This window comes from Chrysochloris asiatica, unplaced genomic scaffold (assembly GCF_000296735.1).
Source record: "Chrysochloris asiatica unplaced genomic scaffold, ChrAsi1.0 scaffold00023, whole genome shotgun sequence".
Classification (NCBI taxonomy): domain Eukaryota; kingdom Metazoa; phylum Chordata; class Mammalia; order Afrosoricida; family Chrysochloridae; genus Chrysochloris; species Chrysochloris asiatica.
The window spans coordinates 19,542,078-19,561,862 of record NW_006408541.1 but is presented as its reverse complement, the minus strand read 5'-3'; the positions used below and the strand labels follow the sequence as shown (position 1 = coordinate 19,561,862).

At 41.6% G+C, this 19,785-nt stretch overlaps 1 protein-coding gene across 1 annotated transcript; it reads right to left on the bottom strand.

Annotated features, from left to right (window-relative positions):
* Positions 1–212: 212 nt before the first annotated feature.
* On the bottom strand, positions 213–16,152 carry SERINC3 (serine incorporator 3). Its single transcript, XM_006839268.1, has 10 exons — positions 16,111–16,152; positions 10,264–10,425; positions 9,617–9,810; positions 8,295–8,374; positions 7,539–7,676; positions 3,493–3,662; positions 2,804–2,894; positions 1,930–2,110; positions 837–1,064; positions 213–351 (listed from the first exon to the last, which is right to left on the bottom strand). Exons 1-10 carry the CDS (start codon positions 16,147–16,149, stop codon positions 213–215), a joined length of 1,422 nt encoding a protein of 473 aa, XP_006839331.1. The 5' UTR covers positions 16,150–16,152.
* Between the last annotated feature and the right edge of the window lie 3,633 nt (positions 16,153–19,785).

Here is a 19,785-nt window from a genome sequence, read left to right as displayed (position 1 = left end):
ATGTTCCCACTGTAACATATATATATATCTACGTGAAAAGCTAAGATCCTGCATCAAGCATTATTCAATCTCACCATCTGATATAAACCTGGATAGTGTCATATTTGCAAAATGTTCACACTTAATATTGTAGCTGAAGCGAAGATAAAAGGAACGTGGGCTGTAGCACAGGGGACCTTTATGAATTTCAGTGGTCTCATTGGCACTTGGGTTCAGCTGAAGTCCCGACCGGTGAAGACAAGTGGAGCCACCAGGGTCCAGATGTAAAGGAGGAGGCAGGCCCAGCTGGAGCTGATCTTGACCCACACAGCAGGCCACTTTCTGGTCATGTTCTGGAACTCTGCTTCAGGGCTAAGGAACCAGGAGAGAGGAGGAATGGGAAAGCAGCAGCAGAGGGAGGAAGCAGAACAAGTCAGATTACATCACGGGGACTGCAATCAGTGACATGAAACAAAGTATGTATGAATTACTGAATGGAAAATGGATCTGTTCTGTAAACATTCACCCAACTCCCAATAAAACGTTTGAAAACAAAAAACTAGAAATAATGAAAATATTGACACATTATGAAAATGATTTCAGTGTCTGTGAACAAGCTGTGTAGAAATTGTTAGAATGGGAATCTAATTTACTATGTAAACTTTCGCCTAAAACACAACATTAAAAAAAAAAAATTCCCGCTGGGTTTTAAATGCAAGAAGAGAAAAAGAAGTATTTCAGAAGAATCAGCATGGAACACAACTGCATTATATGGGTGAGAATTTGGGAATTCTGGGGTGAGGACAATGTCTGAAGATTTTACAGGCAGTCCAAGAAGCTAAATGATCTCTTCCTACCTGTACCAGCTGGTCAGAGTCATCATGATGTACAAGGAAGCCAAGCAGAGCATGAAATGGAAGGCAGAGTAGCTGTACTGCACTCCTTCTTTCTCATTGTCCAAAGCCCGCCGAAACTGTCCATCTTCTTCATCACTGGCACCATTGGTAGCAGTGTCATTGAGGATCACACTGTCGCTCCCTGACAGGGTCAGCTTGTTCACTTGGCTAGTGCTGGAATTGCGAATGCTGAAAGTGTCCAAAGAAGACAATTCAGAAAGCGGGCATAGTGTTAAGCAGCTGCTATTGGCCTGTACCAGCTGTTCCGCTCCCAGAAAGATTTACAGCTTCGGAAACCCTGTACAGGGTGGCTATGAGTCAGAACCAACTCCAAGGCACATAACAACAACAACAACAACAACAACCAGCCCGTATGTCTGAAGGTGATTTCTGAGCTACTCCTACTTTCTCTGGTACACAGAAGGTACCCACTAGAGTTCTGCTAAATGACACACACTACACAGTCATCTCAGGAGATGCAGAGAAAACACTGGCCTTTCATGCTAGGAACACACTCTCCTGATAGGAACACCCTTTTATCATGCAAACACATCACAAACTAGGAATAGAAAAGAACTTCCTCAACCTGATAAAGACACTATGAGAAGCCCACAGCGAACTATTCTGCTTTATGGTGAAAAACTGCCTTGCTTTCCCCCTGAGATCAAAAACAAGACAAGAATGTCTGCTCTCACCAATTTTATTCTCATTATTGAGATGGCAAATTGCCTAAATTAATCCAGAGATTCAATGCAATGCAAAATGGGTATAAACAGCCACCACTGGTCATCTCTGGAAGTTTGGGACTACCAAACTTAAACACTGTTGTTGTTGTTAAGTACCGTCCAGTTGGTTCCAACTCACTGCAACCCTGTATAGGGTTTCTGAGGAGTAACTGGGAGGTTTGAACTACTGACCTTGTGGCATGCAGTCCAGTGCGCTTATCCTACAGCGCTACACCAGGAGACTTAAACATAGATGTATGAAATTCTTCAACTGTTTAAATATTGTGTACAATGATAATATTCCTCATGAGGATGTACCTTTAACTTACCTAGAATACACAAGGCAGATAACAAAGACTAGCAGCCCCAAAATATCCTCTACTTCCAGAAAATGTCCAGTCTTTATTGGTGGAGCAGAAGTTGGGGCTACAGCAGATGAGTTTCCAGGAGCCCAGGTTGGTGTCGTTCTGTGTGTGATGATGCTCAGCAGGTCGGGTTTGCAGGAATGATCTGAGAATGAGAAACGAGATTCCGTTACCCTGGTGTACCTCATTCTGTTGCACAGACATCTGACACATGTGCTTACACACCAGTCACTCATTGTGCAAGACAGAAAGACTAGAGTCAAAAGATCCCGAGACAGCAGTCAGCACCCTATTTGTTATACCCAATGACTCTGTTTTAGGAGAGGAAAAAGAAAAAGATACTATCAAAGTATAAGAATATACATTTTGATTTCACTGGTTTTGTGATTTAACTGGTATTTTTGGTTCTATAGTTGTGCAAAGGCTTTAACTACAAGTTTATCCCTAGTTTTGTTTGTACACAGTTGCAAAGGAATCTAATAAAAAAATAAGTTAAATCATCATTGAAGGATCTGGAATAATGGCTTACCTTTAAAAGGAGTATAACTGTAAAAGGAGATTACCTCCAGCCGTTTTGATTAGTGCCCACAACAAAGTTCAATGAAAGCAGTTCTACAATACGGCTGCAACAATGCTAATCTTATCCAAAGCCCTAAACTAGTTCACTTAGTCCCAGCTATTTACAAGGTTACATCAATAGGCATGCAGAAAGAAATTTGAAAGGTATAATGAATAAATAGTGAACTTAAAAAAAACCACCACATTGCTCAAGGTCTAGTTTTTGTACTACCGAGAGGCAATGTCCTATTTCAGTCTTGTGTTATTGAGCTTCCCTTACCTGGTACATTGGACATGGCTGAGAATGTGAGGTACATGGTGTACAGGGTGATGACAGAGGACTGCAGGAGCCCAGACCGAGGCTGATGTTCCTGTGAAATCCAAAGAAACACAATACCAGAGGGGAAGCAAAAACTGACTTTCTAACACCAGCTATGGAACATCTTGCCTGGCAGGCAGAGCTAGCCTAGAGCCTTCTGCTTGGCGGGTGAAAGATAACAGGTAACCTTGCTATTTCTTAAGTGTGATTGCAAAAGAGCCAGCAAAGAGGAGCCTGCACTATGAGTTCTTAAGGCATTCCCTAACCCTGGTTGTGCCTGTGTAACGCACCGAGCTTTGGCGGTCTAGTCCCGTCATGCAGTGCGAAGAGTGGAAGTGCCTGATTTGGGGGTTGCTAGGTGCCTCACACTTCAAGACTTACAATTTTCCCGTTTTTAAAGGATGCTTTATTTCATATCTAAGGAGCTATGATATTCTTAAAGTTGTATATTTAAAAGATGAAACTCAAAGAACAAACTTTATTTTTAAATATTAAAACCAATTATATTTTAAGCAAGTCTGATTCCCTTAAAATACTTGGCTAATGACTCATGAGAATCACTCCCATGACTTAAGTACTTTTATAATAACTATAAATTCTCAAATTAGTCAACATTAAAAGCCATTCACAAGCGAAGGATATAACCATACCTGAATTTTTGGAAGAACTGAAATGACAGAAACCACAATGCACAGGATCAGATTAATACTGATGAACCACTTGTTTTCTGTGCAGCCATCAGGTTTGGTGAAATAAACGTAGAATAATACCACTGAGATGAATGCCAGGGTATAAAGGAAACTTGTCGCAGACAATAAAGCTGAAAACCAAGGGGAGGGACTAATATGAATGCCCACAATTAACATAAATACAACTTTTTACAATGAAGATCAACTTTGACTTTACATAAAAATCAAGAGGTATCATTTCACTTTTATAATGGTCAATAATTTACAGTGAAATGGTAGAAGTCGCAAAGCTGAAATTTCAGGTTAAGCGTTGGCTCAAGCATTTGCATTAGCACCCGGATTACCTAAATTGGCTTATTGGGTTGGGTGGACAGACATTTGATGAGTCCAACTAGGGGACACTGCTCATATAAGGTGAATTGTGGTGGTTGTGTGTTACCACATCAGTTCCAACTCACAGCAACCCTGTATAGGGGTTTTCGAGGCTGCAGATTTTTAGGGGAGTAGAAAATCTTTCTTTCACAGAGCAACAGGTAGATTCGAACTACTGACCTTGCAGTTAGCAGCCCAGTTTGTAATCCACTATGCTGCCAGAGTTCTTTTTAGGTAAATGACATGCATGGAAAGCTTTTCTTACATGAGCCAGTGCACAGCAAACTACAGTTATTTTCCCATCTCAGAGACATATCACATCCCTGAGTCAGGCAAGGAATTCATTTGCTATTTTCAAACAACTAAGGTTTCCTTCCATTTACATGGCTAATCAACAATTAGTTATGTTAACTATCTGAAAATGAAAAAACCATGAAGCACAGCATATGGTGTACTTCAATAAGTTGCAGCAAAGCTGAACTTAATTTGTGCTCAATTCAAAGCAGACATTTATTTGAAAAAAACAAACTAGTTTCTTCATGGATTTTTGATATTTAAAATGAAACAATATAAAATTAACACAGTATTTAACATTTTTGCAGGTGAATACACAAGATTTCCCTGTCTTTGTGATATGCTGTTCCTGCTGTTTCTGACTCATAGTAACCCCGTTTAGGGTTTCTGAGGAGCAGCTAATGGGTTTGAGTTGTGAACCTTGAGGTCCTGTGTATCCTACAGTGTCACACCAGGACTCCTTACTTATAGTTATTCCAAAGCATGGCTAATCTCTAACTCATTATTATTACATTCTTCTAAAATTGAGTAGCCCAAAATACATTACAGAAAACAAAAGTATATGAATAGGAAAAAAAGAAAAAATATTTTTACTAGAAAGGATTTTCAGAACTCCCAACCCATAATGATAAGATTACCTAAAGTTCTTTGCCTAAAGAAACAAGACATTACAATTTAAGTGACTGACAACTTTACTATTAGATGCTGTCAAGTCAGTTCTGACTCAGCAAGCCTATGTGCAGCAGAAGGAAACACGGCCCAGTCCTGCACCCGCGGCACACTCACCACTAAGCTCCCCGTTCATGACTGCACAACCAGTTAGAAGAGACCCATATCTGTATGCATTTCAAAGCAGCATGACCCACAGGAAGGTGGAAATCAAACAGTATCATTTATAACATAAGCAAGTGACATTTTACTGAGAATAATTTTTAAATGGTTGCAGCTGCACATCCACAGGAAGCTGTCAGAAATTCAAGTCAGATTCAGAAGAGGACACGGAAGGCGAACTGGTCCTGGCTGAAGTGCATGTGGTATTAATGACATTGTAAAGCCAGTTCCTACCCAGTCACCCTAGACAAGGCTTCAGAGACTGTGCAGAAAGTTTCATCTTTCTCCCTCAAACCACTGACCTTGTAATTCAGTCTAGGGCTTATCCTACAGAGCCACTGCACTCCTGATATTAATGATACTGTTCAATAACTTCAACAATCAATACCAAGTAACTTTTATTTGGAATGGGTACAAATATGGATCTTATAATGGACTGACCAGGTAGCTGTTTTACAAATTTCTTGGTATAGACTAAGTTAATGCTTAGAGTGTTGAATCTGTTTGTTGAAACATCTCAATTGGTACTATTAATCCTAAATGCAGCTTAGACGTCTTCCCTCAATACCATCTGTTCATGATCATATGCTACCCCCTGAAATGGTTAAACACCAATCAATTATTTTTGGTACTATGACTCTGTATAGTCCTTCCATCTAATGATGCTTCGTGCACCATTCAAAAGCCCATAGAATCCCTTCAATATTGCAACTGGAGGCTTGGATTTTTTCTTGAGTTATTTTAACTCATTAAATAAATTATAGTACATCTGTGTGGCACTATGGGATAATGCACTGGGGACCACAAGGTCAGTGTGAACCACAAGATCGGTGGCTCAAATACACCAGCCACTCCATGGAAACCCCATACGGGGCAGTTATGAGTTGGAACCGACCCAAAGGTACTTACCACCAACAACCACAATAACATTCTATAGAATACCTATTAAATGCATGACTTACTCACTGGCATGAAAGAATAGTAATACACTAAATGAAAAGTCATGGAAACATATATAGCACGATCCTATTTTATTTAAATGACATTCAAGTGAAAAAATACAAAGGGCCTTCAACAAGTCCGTGGAAAATTTCCAGTTTTTTAGTTCCACAAACTTTCTGAAGCTCCCTTAGACAGATAAACATTGCATAACTGTGGTTACATCTGGAAGGAAAATGAGATGCAGGTGAGTGAGGAGAGATCTGCGTATTTTACTTGTTATGAAGTTCTATCTTTTTTGTTTACGGTGAAACATGGGTTTTTTTGTTTTTGTTTATTTAATAATTTTAAAAGCAGGCTAAATAAATGACAATGTTGTTGTTAAGTACTACTGAGTCAGTTCTAATTTACAGTGACCTATATATAGGATTTTTGAGGAGCAACTGGTGGGTTGGTACCACTCATCTTCTGGGTTAGCAGTCGAATGCTTATCCTACAGCACTATACCAGGACTCTAAATACATGACAATAAAATAAAAAATTTGATGTTTTATGTATTAAAAGTCTTTAAAATAGTCATATCCTTTGACCCATCTACTTCTGGAAGCTAATTCTAAGAAAATAATCATTATTGCTATACAGACTAAAGTATGTTCACTTACTACTTAGAAGTCAAAGAGAAAAGTCAAACCACAAACAATTTGAATGTAAAAGTCCAATAAAATGCAAACAAGACTTGTTTGATCTTTTCTTTGCACAGAAGATACATTTGCTCACAGAACAAAAGACTGGGAGGCTATAGACTTAATATGCTAGCAGATAATGATCAGTAGATTGTGGGGGGTTTGTTTTCTTTTAATGTGATTTTCTACTTTTCAAGTTTCTGACATAGATCACCTGTAATTTTTATGAAAGGGAAGCGGAGGGAGACAGAATCTCAGCAACTGTTATTTAAGTCCTACTCCTAACTCAGAATTCTTAAGTGCCTTTTACCTATTGGAAAGCTCTGAAGAGAGATGGAGGTCACACTCTCAAGAAAGCCGAACTATTCACCCCTCTCTGCTGGAAGTAAGTGGACAGATTTCCCCCTTGTAGAACCTATCTGGGTCTCCTATCAATGGAGACAAGGTATTCAAAATTAAGGCTATAGTAGTGAATAAAAGCAACTCACTTTATTTAGATACATCTAATTACATTTGTTTTGTTTTTTGAGTACTGCAAGGTCGGCAGTTCAAGCTCACCAGCCACTCCTCGAAAACCCTATACAGGGTTCTCTATGAGTTGATCCGACTTAACAATTACATTTTACTAATCCCAAAATAAATAGATTGGGAGACTCCAATGATTAGTATGTTATCTGTGCTACTCCCTTTTAATAATGCATATAATTCAGAATTGACTCAGGTTTTTTTTTTTTAAAGATAGCTCTATAATAGTGTTCAAACCCACCAGCTGCTCCTCAGAAACCTATACAAGGTCATTGTGTGTCAGAATTGACTCAACGGCACTCAACAACAGAGGTTTTCATGTAGCATAACGCAGCATGGCTCTCGGTGAGTTTAGGTACCTACCAGCATACCAGCACCTTGGGTTTCCTTCCTCCATTTGATTTACCCATTTTTCATTCCAAGAATGAGCGAAATCCACCAGCAGCACCAGCTGGATGACAATGAATAAGAAAGCCCCTATCATGCCAACAACAAACCAGGCTACAAACCAAAAGAAGAAAAGTTATTTTGAACACAGAAGTAACATTTCAATAGGCCGATATTCTGAACAAATTTCAACTCAAATGAGAGGTGTTACCTACTTATCCTGTCTCCAACAGCAATGCAAACTCACAGACATTCTCTGAGAAGTGCCTTGTTGGGTTTCTGCCCTTTTTATAACTTGTTCTAGCTTATGCCAATGGGATCCTAGACAGTCTAAATGGTATACGCCTTGTCCTTTACTATAGAGACGGAAAATCAGAGTAGAAATCCAAAGAAGTCACTTTATGCCATATTAAAGAAAGCAGGCTAAAACAAAAACAGTGGAACAAACGACTTACAAATCCTTATGTGGTCCAGCTTTCCCCTTAACTGGGTGAGAATGCAAACTTTTAAAATTTTGGCAAAATATTAACATAGGGCTCCACTGAAGCCGAGCAGTAAGTGGGATGTTTGACTCATGGCTTTAATCAAACCACTTTCCTACCAAGTTATAGAACTGGACAGCATCTTATTTGACACCTAGTTCTGCAACATCAGTATGAGCGTGTGGCTTTAACTCAATTGTTTGTAGACTTCATAGATCTTATGATTAACTTCCTCAGTAGTAAGCCATACCTGTGGCAAAATGACCCCCAGGAATGTAGAAAGATCCAACCGTGATACCAACAAGGGCTGCAATTTTGAAGAACCAAAACCTATTAAAATACAAAAATGCATTTCTGAAATGCTAATTTTTGCCATTACACTGAGAAAAACCCATTTCTGAAATACAAAAATAAGAGCCGTAGCAGCTTTACCAACATCATAGGCTTCTTTATCTGACATGATAATAACACTTCACTCAGTTATTTCACAGAATTTAGGGAGGAACATCAGCACAGAGAAGAACCCATTTGCTTTCACAGTGAGAAATGTGTCACTTTTTGGCATTTCTCTGTTTTTCCAGTGTAAAGATTAAAAAAAAATTTTTTGTAATCTAGAATTCTAGGTGTGTGTGTGGGGGGGGGGGGGGGGGGTTATCAGCTAATCCTTGTTTAAAAGGTCGGCCATGACTCCCAGAAACACAAATTGCCTTGCCCACAACATTTATCACTGGCAAAGCCAGAAACCAAACCCAAGTTTGAATCCATCCTCTTTAAGGGCTGCCTGCATGTCGGAGCAGAAAGAATGAGGCTGTGGGCAGATATGAGTTTCAATCCTAGCTCCCAGCCTTCACTAACTGAATAAATCTCAAGCAATTTATTTAACCTCTCTAAAATTCAGTTACTGAATCTGTAAAAGGGGAATTACAATTCATGCAAAGTTTACAAAACTCACTTCAGTCTTCTAATGAGAGGTAGAAATCGATTTTGATAAAAGGGAAGCTGGGGGACAGGAATAGGGACCAATGGACTATGGAAGTCAGAGACTGAGATAGTATGAACTGTGACCTTGCAGTTAACACGCCAGTGCTTACCCTACAGCACACACTGGATTCCATAATAACTATACTAAGTGCTTGTTGACCTTGAAACAATAAAAAGAATGTATAAACACACAGACATATGCATGTTGTATGAACTTTTTGAGGCCCTGTCATGTGTATATGTTGTTAAGTGCCACTGAGTCTGTTCTGACTCTCAGCCACCTTATATAGGATTTCCAAGGAACGGCAATGGGTTTGAACCACCAACCTTGTAGTTAGCAGTCTGTGCAGACTCATGTTTGTTTATGTGTGTATGTATCATTTAGAAACATGAAAAGCAATGGTATTCAGAAAAATACTAAGTCCTGCCATGCCTCTCCTGCCCACTGTTAGAGTTCTAACTGAAAATGGCATTGAAACAATTTCCCATGTGTAATAAATTAGGCATAAGTACATCTGAGCCACTGATTTAACTATTCTACTGCTAAAAGAGAAGGCACACTCTAAAAAGTTAGTAAGAAATCTTACATACCCATTGTGTATTGCTGCTCTCGGATCTTTACTTGTTCTTACGTTCAACATGAGCAGAAAGAAGATAGCGAAAAAGATGGCCAAGGCAAAGCTGATCCGGTACACAGCTTTATAACCGACCAGCACACCACAATCTTTATCCTCCTTGACATCAACTACCTTGATTTTAAATCCTCCTTCACAAAACCCAGGAATCTAAAAAAAAAAAAAAAGCCATTTTAATGCTACAGGATTATTCACATTTAAACAGATTCTCACCCATGATAGGAAAGCCTGGATGCAAAGAACTGGTCACTTCAACAACTGCTAGATTGTCCGTGACTCTCCAGATTCAAAGGACTGCTTCTAAAGGCGAAGGGCTTAGTCTAGCTGTGATGTTGCTGTTTTAAACACACAGCAAAGAGAATGTCTGGGACCGTTCTTGTATCTGTTTTCTTTCAACTGCTAAATTAAGAGCCTGAAGATTTTTATTCTGATTACTTTTATTTCTGGAAAAGGACTAATATCTTCTGACTATATCCAAACCCAACAATTACACTGAACTTGATTTAGTCTCATAATAGTGAATAATAAGAACATCAATAATAAATAAAAATTTTGCAAGATAAACATTACCAGGAAATTCAGAGTACTGTTCCTTCTACTTACCTTCTTCAGTTGGGTTTCCATCCCTGGTGTCAGCATGATACAGGACACAACCGTGCCCAAGAAGAGAATGAAGGCATAGGCGAGGCGGGTCATGGTGGAATTCTTAACGTTGGGGCAGCAACTACATAGCAAACAGGACGCCCCACCGCAGAGGCATGGAACCTGCAAATAAAGGACATTATGGACACCTGAGATCTCCCTCAACAGCCTCCTCCTTCACAGCAGAGATGTGACAGAAGACTAGTTCAAATGTCAAACACACTGAAAACCAGGCACTGAATCATTTTAACGGAGAGAATACAGTTGGGGTGGAGTAAGGGTCAAAGGTAGCAGACACAATTAAATGTATGGGCTCTGGACTCACTCCTGGACTCAGTTTGATTTCTGCCACTCTACTTCAACCCTGTGTCTCCATCTGTAAAGGAGACTTAACAATAGAACTTTCTTCCCTCAGCTACTCCTTAGAAGCGAGATTGGCAAGACTTCGTCAGACACTACTCACCAAAGTAGGATATAAAACATTGTCTTTGTGGACTGTTATGCAGTTGACCATGATGTCCCCTAAGACTATGGTTCTGAACCCCCAGGCCTAGCAACTCAGTGCCTGAAGACGTTTGATAACAGCTTAAAAGTTTTCATCATTTTGTCAGCTATATGCTCTACCACATTCATAGTTGTGTTTGCAGAAAAGGTAAATATCCATTTACAAAATATCTTATCGAAAAATATGGAATGCTTCAAGAATTTGCAAGTCATCCTCGTGCAGGGGCCATGCTAATCTTCTCTGTATGAACTTCAGTGTATGTGCAGCCAAAGCAAGCACCAGTCTTCTAATTCTTAACTATAGTCTGGGCCAAAAGACCAAAATATAATACACTGATAGGAAATATCTAGAGCAGGCAAATTCTTAGAGACAAAAAGTAGTTTTGGTTCCTAGGAGCTAGAGGTTGTATGAAATGAGGAGTTAATATTTAATTTAATATTAATATTTAATGCAGCATGGAGAATGTCAGACCCACTGGGCAGGCTGTATAAAGCCTGTGAAATTATATGGACTGGCCCTGCAAAGGGAACCACAGTTTCAGTGATCACATTATAGCAGACGAATTGTTAAGGTGATAATTTTGTATAGCCCACAAATGATTTCTAAATATCCAAATGGCCCTTGGCAGGAAAAAGGTTTCCCACCCCTGGTTTAATCGGTAGTTTCTGTGTAGGATGATGAACATTTTTGGAAATAAAGATTTTTGTTGTTGTTAAGTACCGTCGAGTCGATTCTGACCCATAGCGACCCTGTATAGGGTTTCCGAGGAGCAGCTGGTGAGACTGAACCACCGATAGTGCAGTTCAAACAACTTTACAGTCTCATGCATTAACCCACAGTGCCACACCAGGACTAAAGATAGTATTGATGAATTCATTGCATTGTGAATGTAATAAATGCTACTGCATTGTACACTTTAGAATGGTTAAAATAGCAAATGTTGTTACATGTACATAAGGGGGGCTTCAAAAATTTCATGGAAAAATTCCATCTTTCCATTCCATTTTCCACTAACTTTTTGAAGCCCCCTGGTATTTTACCACACACATAAAGTTTGAAGCTGGCCACAGATGGAAGTCTAGACATTTTATAGCTAAAAACAATGATTCTAATTGCTTAAGATTAATTATGAGTCAGAATAACGGGACAGCACTTAACAACTTGTCTCTAATCTTCAGGAAAATATAAATACCTTGAGGGGGAGACCACACCTTTTACCTTTACACAGCTGTTGTTAGGTGGCAAGTTGGTTCTAACTCACAGTGATCCTGTCTGCACAGGGTTTCCAAGGAGTGGCTGGTGAGCTTGACAACCAACCTTGCAGTCCAGCACCTTAACCCGCAGCGCCACACCAGGACTCCCTTTACACAGTTGTTGTTGTTAGCTACTGTAAGTCCGTTCCGACTCATAGTGACCCTACACAGGATTTTCAAGGCTGCAAATCTTTATGGGAGCAGAAAGCCTCATCTTTCTCCCAAGGAACAGCTGGTAGTTTTGAACTGCTGACCTTGAGGTTAGCAGCCCAATTTGTAACCACTATGCTACCAGAGCTCCTTCCCTTTACATAGTAGGTACTCAATTAATAATCTGTGGGGCAAACGTGTTCTTCTATGTTATGTCATTTCCTATCCTGATCAATGACAATTCCAGTTGTCATTTTGCTGAGGCCAAAACCCTTGGAGTAATCCTTGATGCCTTCCTTTTGCCAAACCCCTTATTCAATCTGTCAGCAATTTAGCTCTATCCTTAAAATACATCCAAAGTTCAATCACTTGGATAGCATTCTTGGTCCAAGCCACTATATTCTCTCTCTCACCTGGGTTGAATACAATAGCTCTCCTCTCTGTACTCATTTTGTTAAAAACACAGGTCAGATCCCTTCATTCCTCTTTGCAAACTCTGCAGTGGGTTCCTGTACCACTTGTGAGAAACAGCCAAAGAGCTTAGATTGAGTTTCAAGAGCATAAATTAGAATCTGCAAAATTGGTTCATTGTTAACCTTTTCCTGGTTTTCATCCCTTCACTCCTCCCAGTGTGGAGCACTACTCTCTGCCGTTCCTACTAAACAACAGGCACACTACCATCTCAGAGCTGCTGTGCTCTCTGCCTAGAACACTATTCACTAAACTACTGGGTTTAAAAGGAGCTCTGGTAGCGTAGTGGTTACAAATCGGGGTGCTAACTTCAAGTCAGGAGTTCAAAACTACCAGCTGTTCCACAGGAGAAAGATGAGACTTTCTACTCCTGTAAAGATTTACAGCCTCGGAAACCCTGTACAGAGTCATTATGAGTCAGAACCAACCCCATGGCACATAACTACAACAATGTCAGGTTAATGTGTTGTATTGTAAGGTCGGTTTGAATAGCAAGTCAGCAGAGTTCAAGCTCACCAGCCACACCTTGGAAACCCTATACAGTGTAATCATTAAGAATTGACACCGGCTCAGCGGCACTTAACAACAACAACAACAACAAATTATCAGCATGGATCACCAGATCACTTCTGTTACATATGTACTCAAATGAGTCTTCACTCCATGTGGAGACCACTTTGGCATAGTTGTGGTTGTTAAGTTCTGTTAAGTAGTTCCGACTCATAGTGGCCCTATATGGGGTTTCTGAGGAGCAGCTGGTGAGTCTGAACTGCCAACCTTGAGGTTCAAAGTGACTTTATGGTACAGTGCTTCTCCTACAATGCCACACCACAACTCCTAGTTCCTAATAAAATAGGTTTTTTTGTGTGTGTTTTTTTTTAAAAAAACAAATATGCCTAAATGACAGTAGCTTGGAAAAGTGTCATTTCAATCATCATTTCACATACAACCCCACACTATCACCACCACTCTTGCCCACTAAACCAAAGGCCAAAATTTGCATGTGCTAGCTAGCCTGAGTCATTTACATTGTGTATTTCCTTGCTTGAAACATATAGTTTTTGATGGTCATATAAATAAAATATAGCATTCTAATTTTAATAATTAGTACACCACCAAGTTGTATTCTTTGTCGCAATAAATACTTGGTCACTGAAAACAAAAAATTTTGGTGATCACTCACTTAACATTGCTTTTGTTGTCTTGAATAAGAAACTCTTAACAACCGTCTTTGCAAACTCACATTTGTCCTCCTATAATTTCTGATGACCCCAATTTCAAATACAGGCTCACAAAATGAAAATGCTCAAGATAATTTTACATTTATCTTTCATTCTAAATATGCTTGACAGGAATAAGGCCCAAAGGAGTAAATTACAGATTTTGATGCAAGGTCTCTGATGTTAATTTCAATTCGCTTACTATGAAAGTTACATCAAAGCCAAAATGTGCTTCACATTATCAGAAAAGGAAAGATAACGTTTGTTTCAGATTATCAATTTACTCCTTCACTAAATCTACTTTGTAAAGCATGGGTCTAACTCAGTGGGTTACAAAATTCAGCAGACTGGGTTCCACCAGAATTTTGTTTAACATAATATGTTGTTGTTGTTAAGTGCCGTCGAGTCGGTTCCGACCCATAGCGACCCCGACAGGGTTTCCGAGGCTGTAAATCTTTACGGGAGTAGAAAGCCTCATCTTTCTCCCGCGGAGCAGCTGGTAGTTTCGAACCGCTGACCTTACGATTTGCAGCCCGATTCGTAACCACTACACTACCAGAGCTCCTTATAACATAGTGGTTACAAATTGGGCTGCTAATCTCACAGTCAGTAGTTTGAAACTACCAGTGGAGTTCTCCAGGAGAAAGATGAGGCTTTCTGCTCCGGTAAAGATTTACAGCCTCGGAAACCCTGTACAGGGTCGCTATGAGTGGAAACTGACTCCACGGCACATAACCAACCACCAACAGAATATTAAAGCCAAATTGCACAGCAGCTGGTAAGAATAAGAATGATTTTTCGTGGAACTTTGTGTGTGGGATGATTTGGAGTCAGGGTCAAGAAAATTGGAAAACCACTTTTCTCAAGGAACCCTCTGAACGCTCTCATGTCCTTTTGATGAAAAATCAATCTTAAAGGACTGAAAAATATACTTTGTCCCCAAGAAAGTGGGGATGGAATGGACCTGGGTCTTTGGTCAAATTGTGGGACCTAAAGAAGAAACTCCATTTTCTACCTGGGCTAGAGCACGTCTCCCCGTCTCAGGAATGTGCCTGGTCAGTTAGTACCACACGGAGATGACCCTTTTCCTCTAGGAGCCATAAAAGAAGGCATAAACATTCCTGACAACCCCAAGTCTGGATAATGTATGTCTTCCTTACCCTAATTAAGCTGTCCTAGGTACAGATAATGGCCAATCAAATCGTGTTGCCCCATACCTTACCAAGTGTAAGCCAATCCTAGAGAAGTTAAGTAGAAGACCCCACCCCCACCCAAACCCACCCCCACTCCCCGAACCTGTTTGTAAACTCTATAAAAACGCCCGCGGACAAAGAGTTCGGGGCTCTATCCCTAATCCGCTGCGTCGGATGCGGTTAGAGACCTGCATCGGTGTCAGCTCCTTGGGTGGTCTTTGGGGGACCCCCCCCCCGAATTCTGGGCATAACAAAATCAGTTGGGAAATTAGGGTAAAAAGACAGACATCAAAGAATCACGTTCCTCTGAAGTGGGTAAATAAATGTACTAACTCCGCATACTATCATAGATCCTAAACGTCTTTAAAAAAAAATTCGTTTACAGTTCTCAATATGTACAAATTCTCACTTTATCCTTACAACAGCCCAAAAAAATCTCTTGAGGAAGGAAATTACTTCATATTACGGGAAGGCAAAGTTAAATGTTCAGATCACAGCTTCCAATTTTGGATAACAATTCACAAGATCTTCCTTCGTTTGCAACAGAACCGCAGGCAGGCCTTGGTTAGAATACCAACTCTGGCGCACAGAATGCTTTGGCAAAGTCACGTGCTATGGGATACAAATACGATTCAAGGTACCCAAAATTTTATGACTCCACCTTAAGACAGTGCCTCAAAAATGAGCCAGTGACGCTCCCCATCCCCGCCGCCGAGCTCCCACTCGGCGATCTAAACCAAATCCGCTCCTAGGAAACCCACACCGGAAAGGCCAGCGGGGGCGGGGCATCGGAATTGTAAACAAAGGCGGACGGGTCTCCGACGTTTCCCAACAAACTCAGAAGAGCCGCTGGATCACGGACTGGGGGAGTCACGGATGGGCGAGCGCAGAAATCCGCTGCGGCCCAGGGCCTGCGGCCCTCCAAACTTCCTGGACCGAGACCCTTTCGGGCCTGGGCCCTGGGGCTCCCTACCGAGCTTCCCCGGGATCGCAGGGCACTAAGCCCTGGAACTCACCCAGCTGGCAAGGGAGAAGACACCCAGCACAGCCCCCATAGTGACGATGGTGATGGAGGCAGCCGGCTGGAGGGCTCAAGTGCGGTGTTAACTGCCAGCCGAAATGTCTTTTCAGAAACGCTATGGTTTCTCAGGCCGGAAATGCAACCTGCCCCTCGCCTGACGCGAACTGCGTCATTGCGTGGCTCCGCCCGCGTCCCTTAGTCTTAGCTGCAGGGAAGGCATCTCCCATTGGCTGAGGGGAACAAACCAAACTCATTGCCATCCAGTCGATTCCTCAGGGCTGAGAAAGAAGGCGGAGCTAAGTCCACGGGGGCTTCAGAAGGAAGACCGAGCTAAACCCGCCCAGGAGGCGGGAGGAGGGCGGGGCTGAACTATTCGGAGGTCGAGAGGAAAGGTGGGGCTAAACCTGCCGTTGGGGAAACTGAAGACCTCGAAGGTGTGGTGCTGTAGGATAAGCACTAGCCTGCAAGGTCAGTTTGAACCTCCAGGTCGGTGGTTCAGACACACCAGTCGTTCCTCAGAAATCCTTTACAGGCCCGCTATGAGTCGGAACCGACTCAAAGGCACTTAACAACAACGACAGGTTCCCAGTCGCTGGAGAAGGATATCATGTTTGGTAAGGTGGAGGGTCATAGAAAAAAAGAGGAAGACCCCCAAGGAGATGGATTGGCCAAGTGGCAGCATCGATGGACTCAAGCGTGGCAACAGTAGTGAGGTTGGCCCAGGATCGGGCAGTGTCTCGTTCTGCTGTGCATGGGTCGCTATCGACTCAATGGCACCTAACAACAACTGGTCCATAAGGTCGGTTTGAACTGAAAGGTCTAGGTTCAAACTCATCAGCCACACCTCGGAAACCCTGTACAGCGTCACTGTGAGTCGAAACTGACTCCAGCACTTAACAACAACAACAGTGTAAGGACTAATGGTGTGTCGCTGTAGGATCAGCACGGGACTGTGAACCACAAATTTGAACTAATTCCAATGGCAGTTAACAATCAGCAATGTGGCCATGAATCCTTGGAACAACATTATGGTCTCCTATTGATGGTCCCTCATCCAGATGTTTTGTCTCTTCTTTGTCATGTTTAAGACTTAATAAAGGGTTTCTATAAAATCTATTTAAGGAGCTCTAGTAGCGTAGTGGTTACGAATCAGGCTGCAAACCTTAAAGTCAGCAGTTCGAAACTACCAGTTGTTCCGTGGGAGAAAGAGGAGGTTTTCTGCTCCCATAAAGATTTACAGCCTCGGAAACCTATACAGGGTTGCTATGAGTCAGAACCGGTAACAGCACTAGACAAAAACAATAAGATATATTTGAGTTTGTCCTCCCGCCCCCCATCCCCCCCACATCTTGGTGTACTCAGCAGAATCCAAAGCTGTCTTTCCCAGCAGGAACTCGGGAGGTGCAGGACCAGGGCAGGCACTGAAAGAAGAAATGCTTTACTCCCCCTGTATGCACGGACCCCAAGAAACCTGTGATATAGGGAAGGTGGTATTTTTTAACCTTTCTGAGACTCTCACTTAGTCTTGTCGTGTAGTTTTCTTACCTTCAAGGATTGTTAAAGTTTTCTAGCAAAAGTATATCCCGGTGAAGGTAGAAATGTCTTTGATGGCTGCTTAAAGGTTCCAGGGAAAATAGCAATGAACTTGTAAGAAACTAAAATTAGATTATAGGATGCAGCACTTGCATATGATTTAAGATTGTATTTTTGCACCATTAGGAGTGTTTGGTTATAAATTTGGCTGTAGATTTATAAATTCCTGGAGGAATTGTAAGGAACTCTAGTAGCGTAGCAGTTACGAATAGGGCTGCTAACATCAAGGTCAGCAGTTCGAAACTACCAGGTGTTCCGCAGGCGAAAGATGAGGCTTTCTGCTCCCGTAAAGATCTGCAGCCTTGGAAACACTGTGCGGGGGTGTCACTATGAATTGGAACCTGACTCCTGGGTACTTAACAACAACAACAGAGGAATTGCATATATTGAACTCTGGCCTAGTAAGTTTTCCTTTTCTCAGAAGAGTGAAGGATGTTTTGTTGTTGCTGTTGGCTGGTGACAGCAACAGGAGGAGATGCTTTCTGTGTAAATTACTGTGTTATTGCTGTTAAGTGCTGTAGAGTCAATTGTAACCTACAGTGACCCTGTATAGGGTTTCTGAGGAATGGCTGGTGGGTTTGAATCACTGACCTTGTGGTTAGTAGTGATGGCATGGATTTACTGACCTAACAAAATGGAGTTGGTCTGGTCATTAGGTCTTAATAAATGAAGACCCTGCAAATGAGGAAGTTAGTTTAAAAATTAGACGAGATGACCTCATGGTCCTAGAAGGAGAATGGGATGTGCTTAAGCCCACCCAGATAGTTATCTCAGGAATTAAGCAGCTTGATACTAAAAGGTGGAATGTTTGAGAAGGATTATTGCTTGATTATTTCCTTTTTCCTGAAGGTAGAATATTTGAAGAAGTTTATTGCTTTATTGTTTCTTTTTCCCAAAACTGCTGTCTTAATGTTAAAATGATTAAGTATACATCCAAATGTAACCTACCTTATATAACGTGTCCGCTGGTCCTCCAGACTGTTGGCATTCTGCTAATAAAGCTTGGATTGGGTATCTTCCTGTCTCTGTAATTGACTAAAGTGACAGGCGGCAAACCCTCCTTTCAGTTTGGTAACAGTTAAGTGCCATCAAGTCATTCTGGCAACAGTTGTTAAGTGCCATCAAGTCAGTTCTGACCCATAGTGACCCTGTATAGGTTGACCTTGCAGTTCAAATGGCTTTATAGTCTGGCGCATTAACCCACAGCGCGAGTACAGTGCTTATCTTACAAAGATACACCAGAACCCAAGAATTACTGTAAAGGTTTAAAGCTAGTAGGTGTGGACCCGGCTGGGGACCTGGGGACTCCTGGGCCCAGAGTCAGTGACGTGGCCACGGAGGACTCAAGTGGAGAATGGAGCTACCGGCTGATGGGAAGAGAGGGCATGTGCACAAGAACACCCACACTTACAGATGGTACCCACGTGACCAGGACCCGATAACTGGCTGATCAGAGCTCAACCAGGAGAAGAAAGAAGAGGGGGGATAAAAAGAGAAGAAAAAAAAAGAAGATGGAGCTGATTCAATCTGATGAACTTGACCTATATCTATGAATGCAGTGACTCAAAAGAGGCAACAGATCCTTACAGCAAGAAACATTCCCACCCCCTCCACACACACAGTAGACAGAGATGGGCAACTTGGACATTGGATACCCAAATGGGGAGGGAGGAACTACAAAGGCAAGAAGTAACTGGCTTACAAGCTTTCAAGAGGGAACCTAGAGCTAGGGGGCATGGAGGAAGGCAGAATCACCAGTGAGTACTATCCAATCTGTCTAGGTGGAGCTGATGAAATGAAATACAGATTGGTTACTCGCGACACTGTAGTGAATAATGGTTATCAGGACTAATTATGAGGGTTGGAAGTGCAAAGGTACACGTTGTGTAGCAAGGAAGGGAGTGATTATCTCTCCAGTCTAGTAGAGGTCTCTGGGACCACCAACGGAGAAGAGCCTAGAGCGGGACCCTACCCAGAGAAGCAGGGACTCCTGAAATGGAGACAGAGACTATGACATGGAGGGATGAAGCGTCTGGGGACATTGGATCCAGAGAGCGAGAGGGACTGTGGGCCAATG

Coding starts and splice junctions, on each gene's coding strand:
- SERINC3 (XM_006839268.1), bottom strand. CDS start 16,149: ATGGGGGCTGTGCTGGGTGTCTTCTCCCTTGCCAGCTGG. Junction 9,811..10,263: donor TGGAAACCCAACTGAAGAAG/GTAAGTAGAAGG, acceptor TTTTTTTTTTAG/ATTCCTGGGTTTTGTGAAGG. Junction 8,375..9,616: donor AGAGCAGCAATACACAATGG/GTATGTAAGATT, acceptor GTATTTTAATAG/GTTTTGGTTCTTCAAAATTG.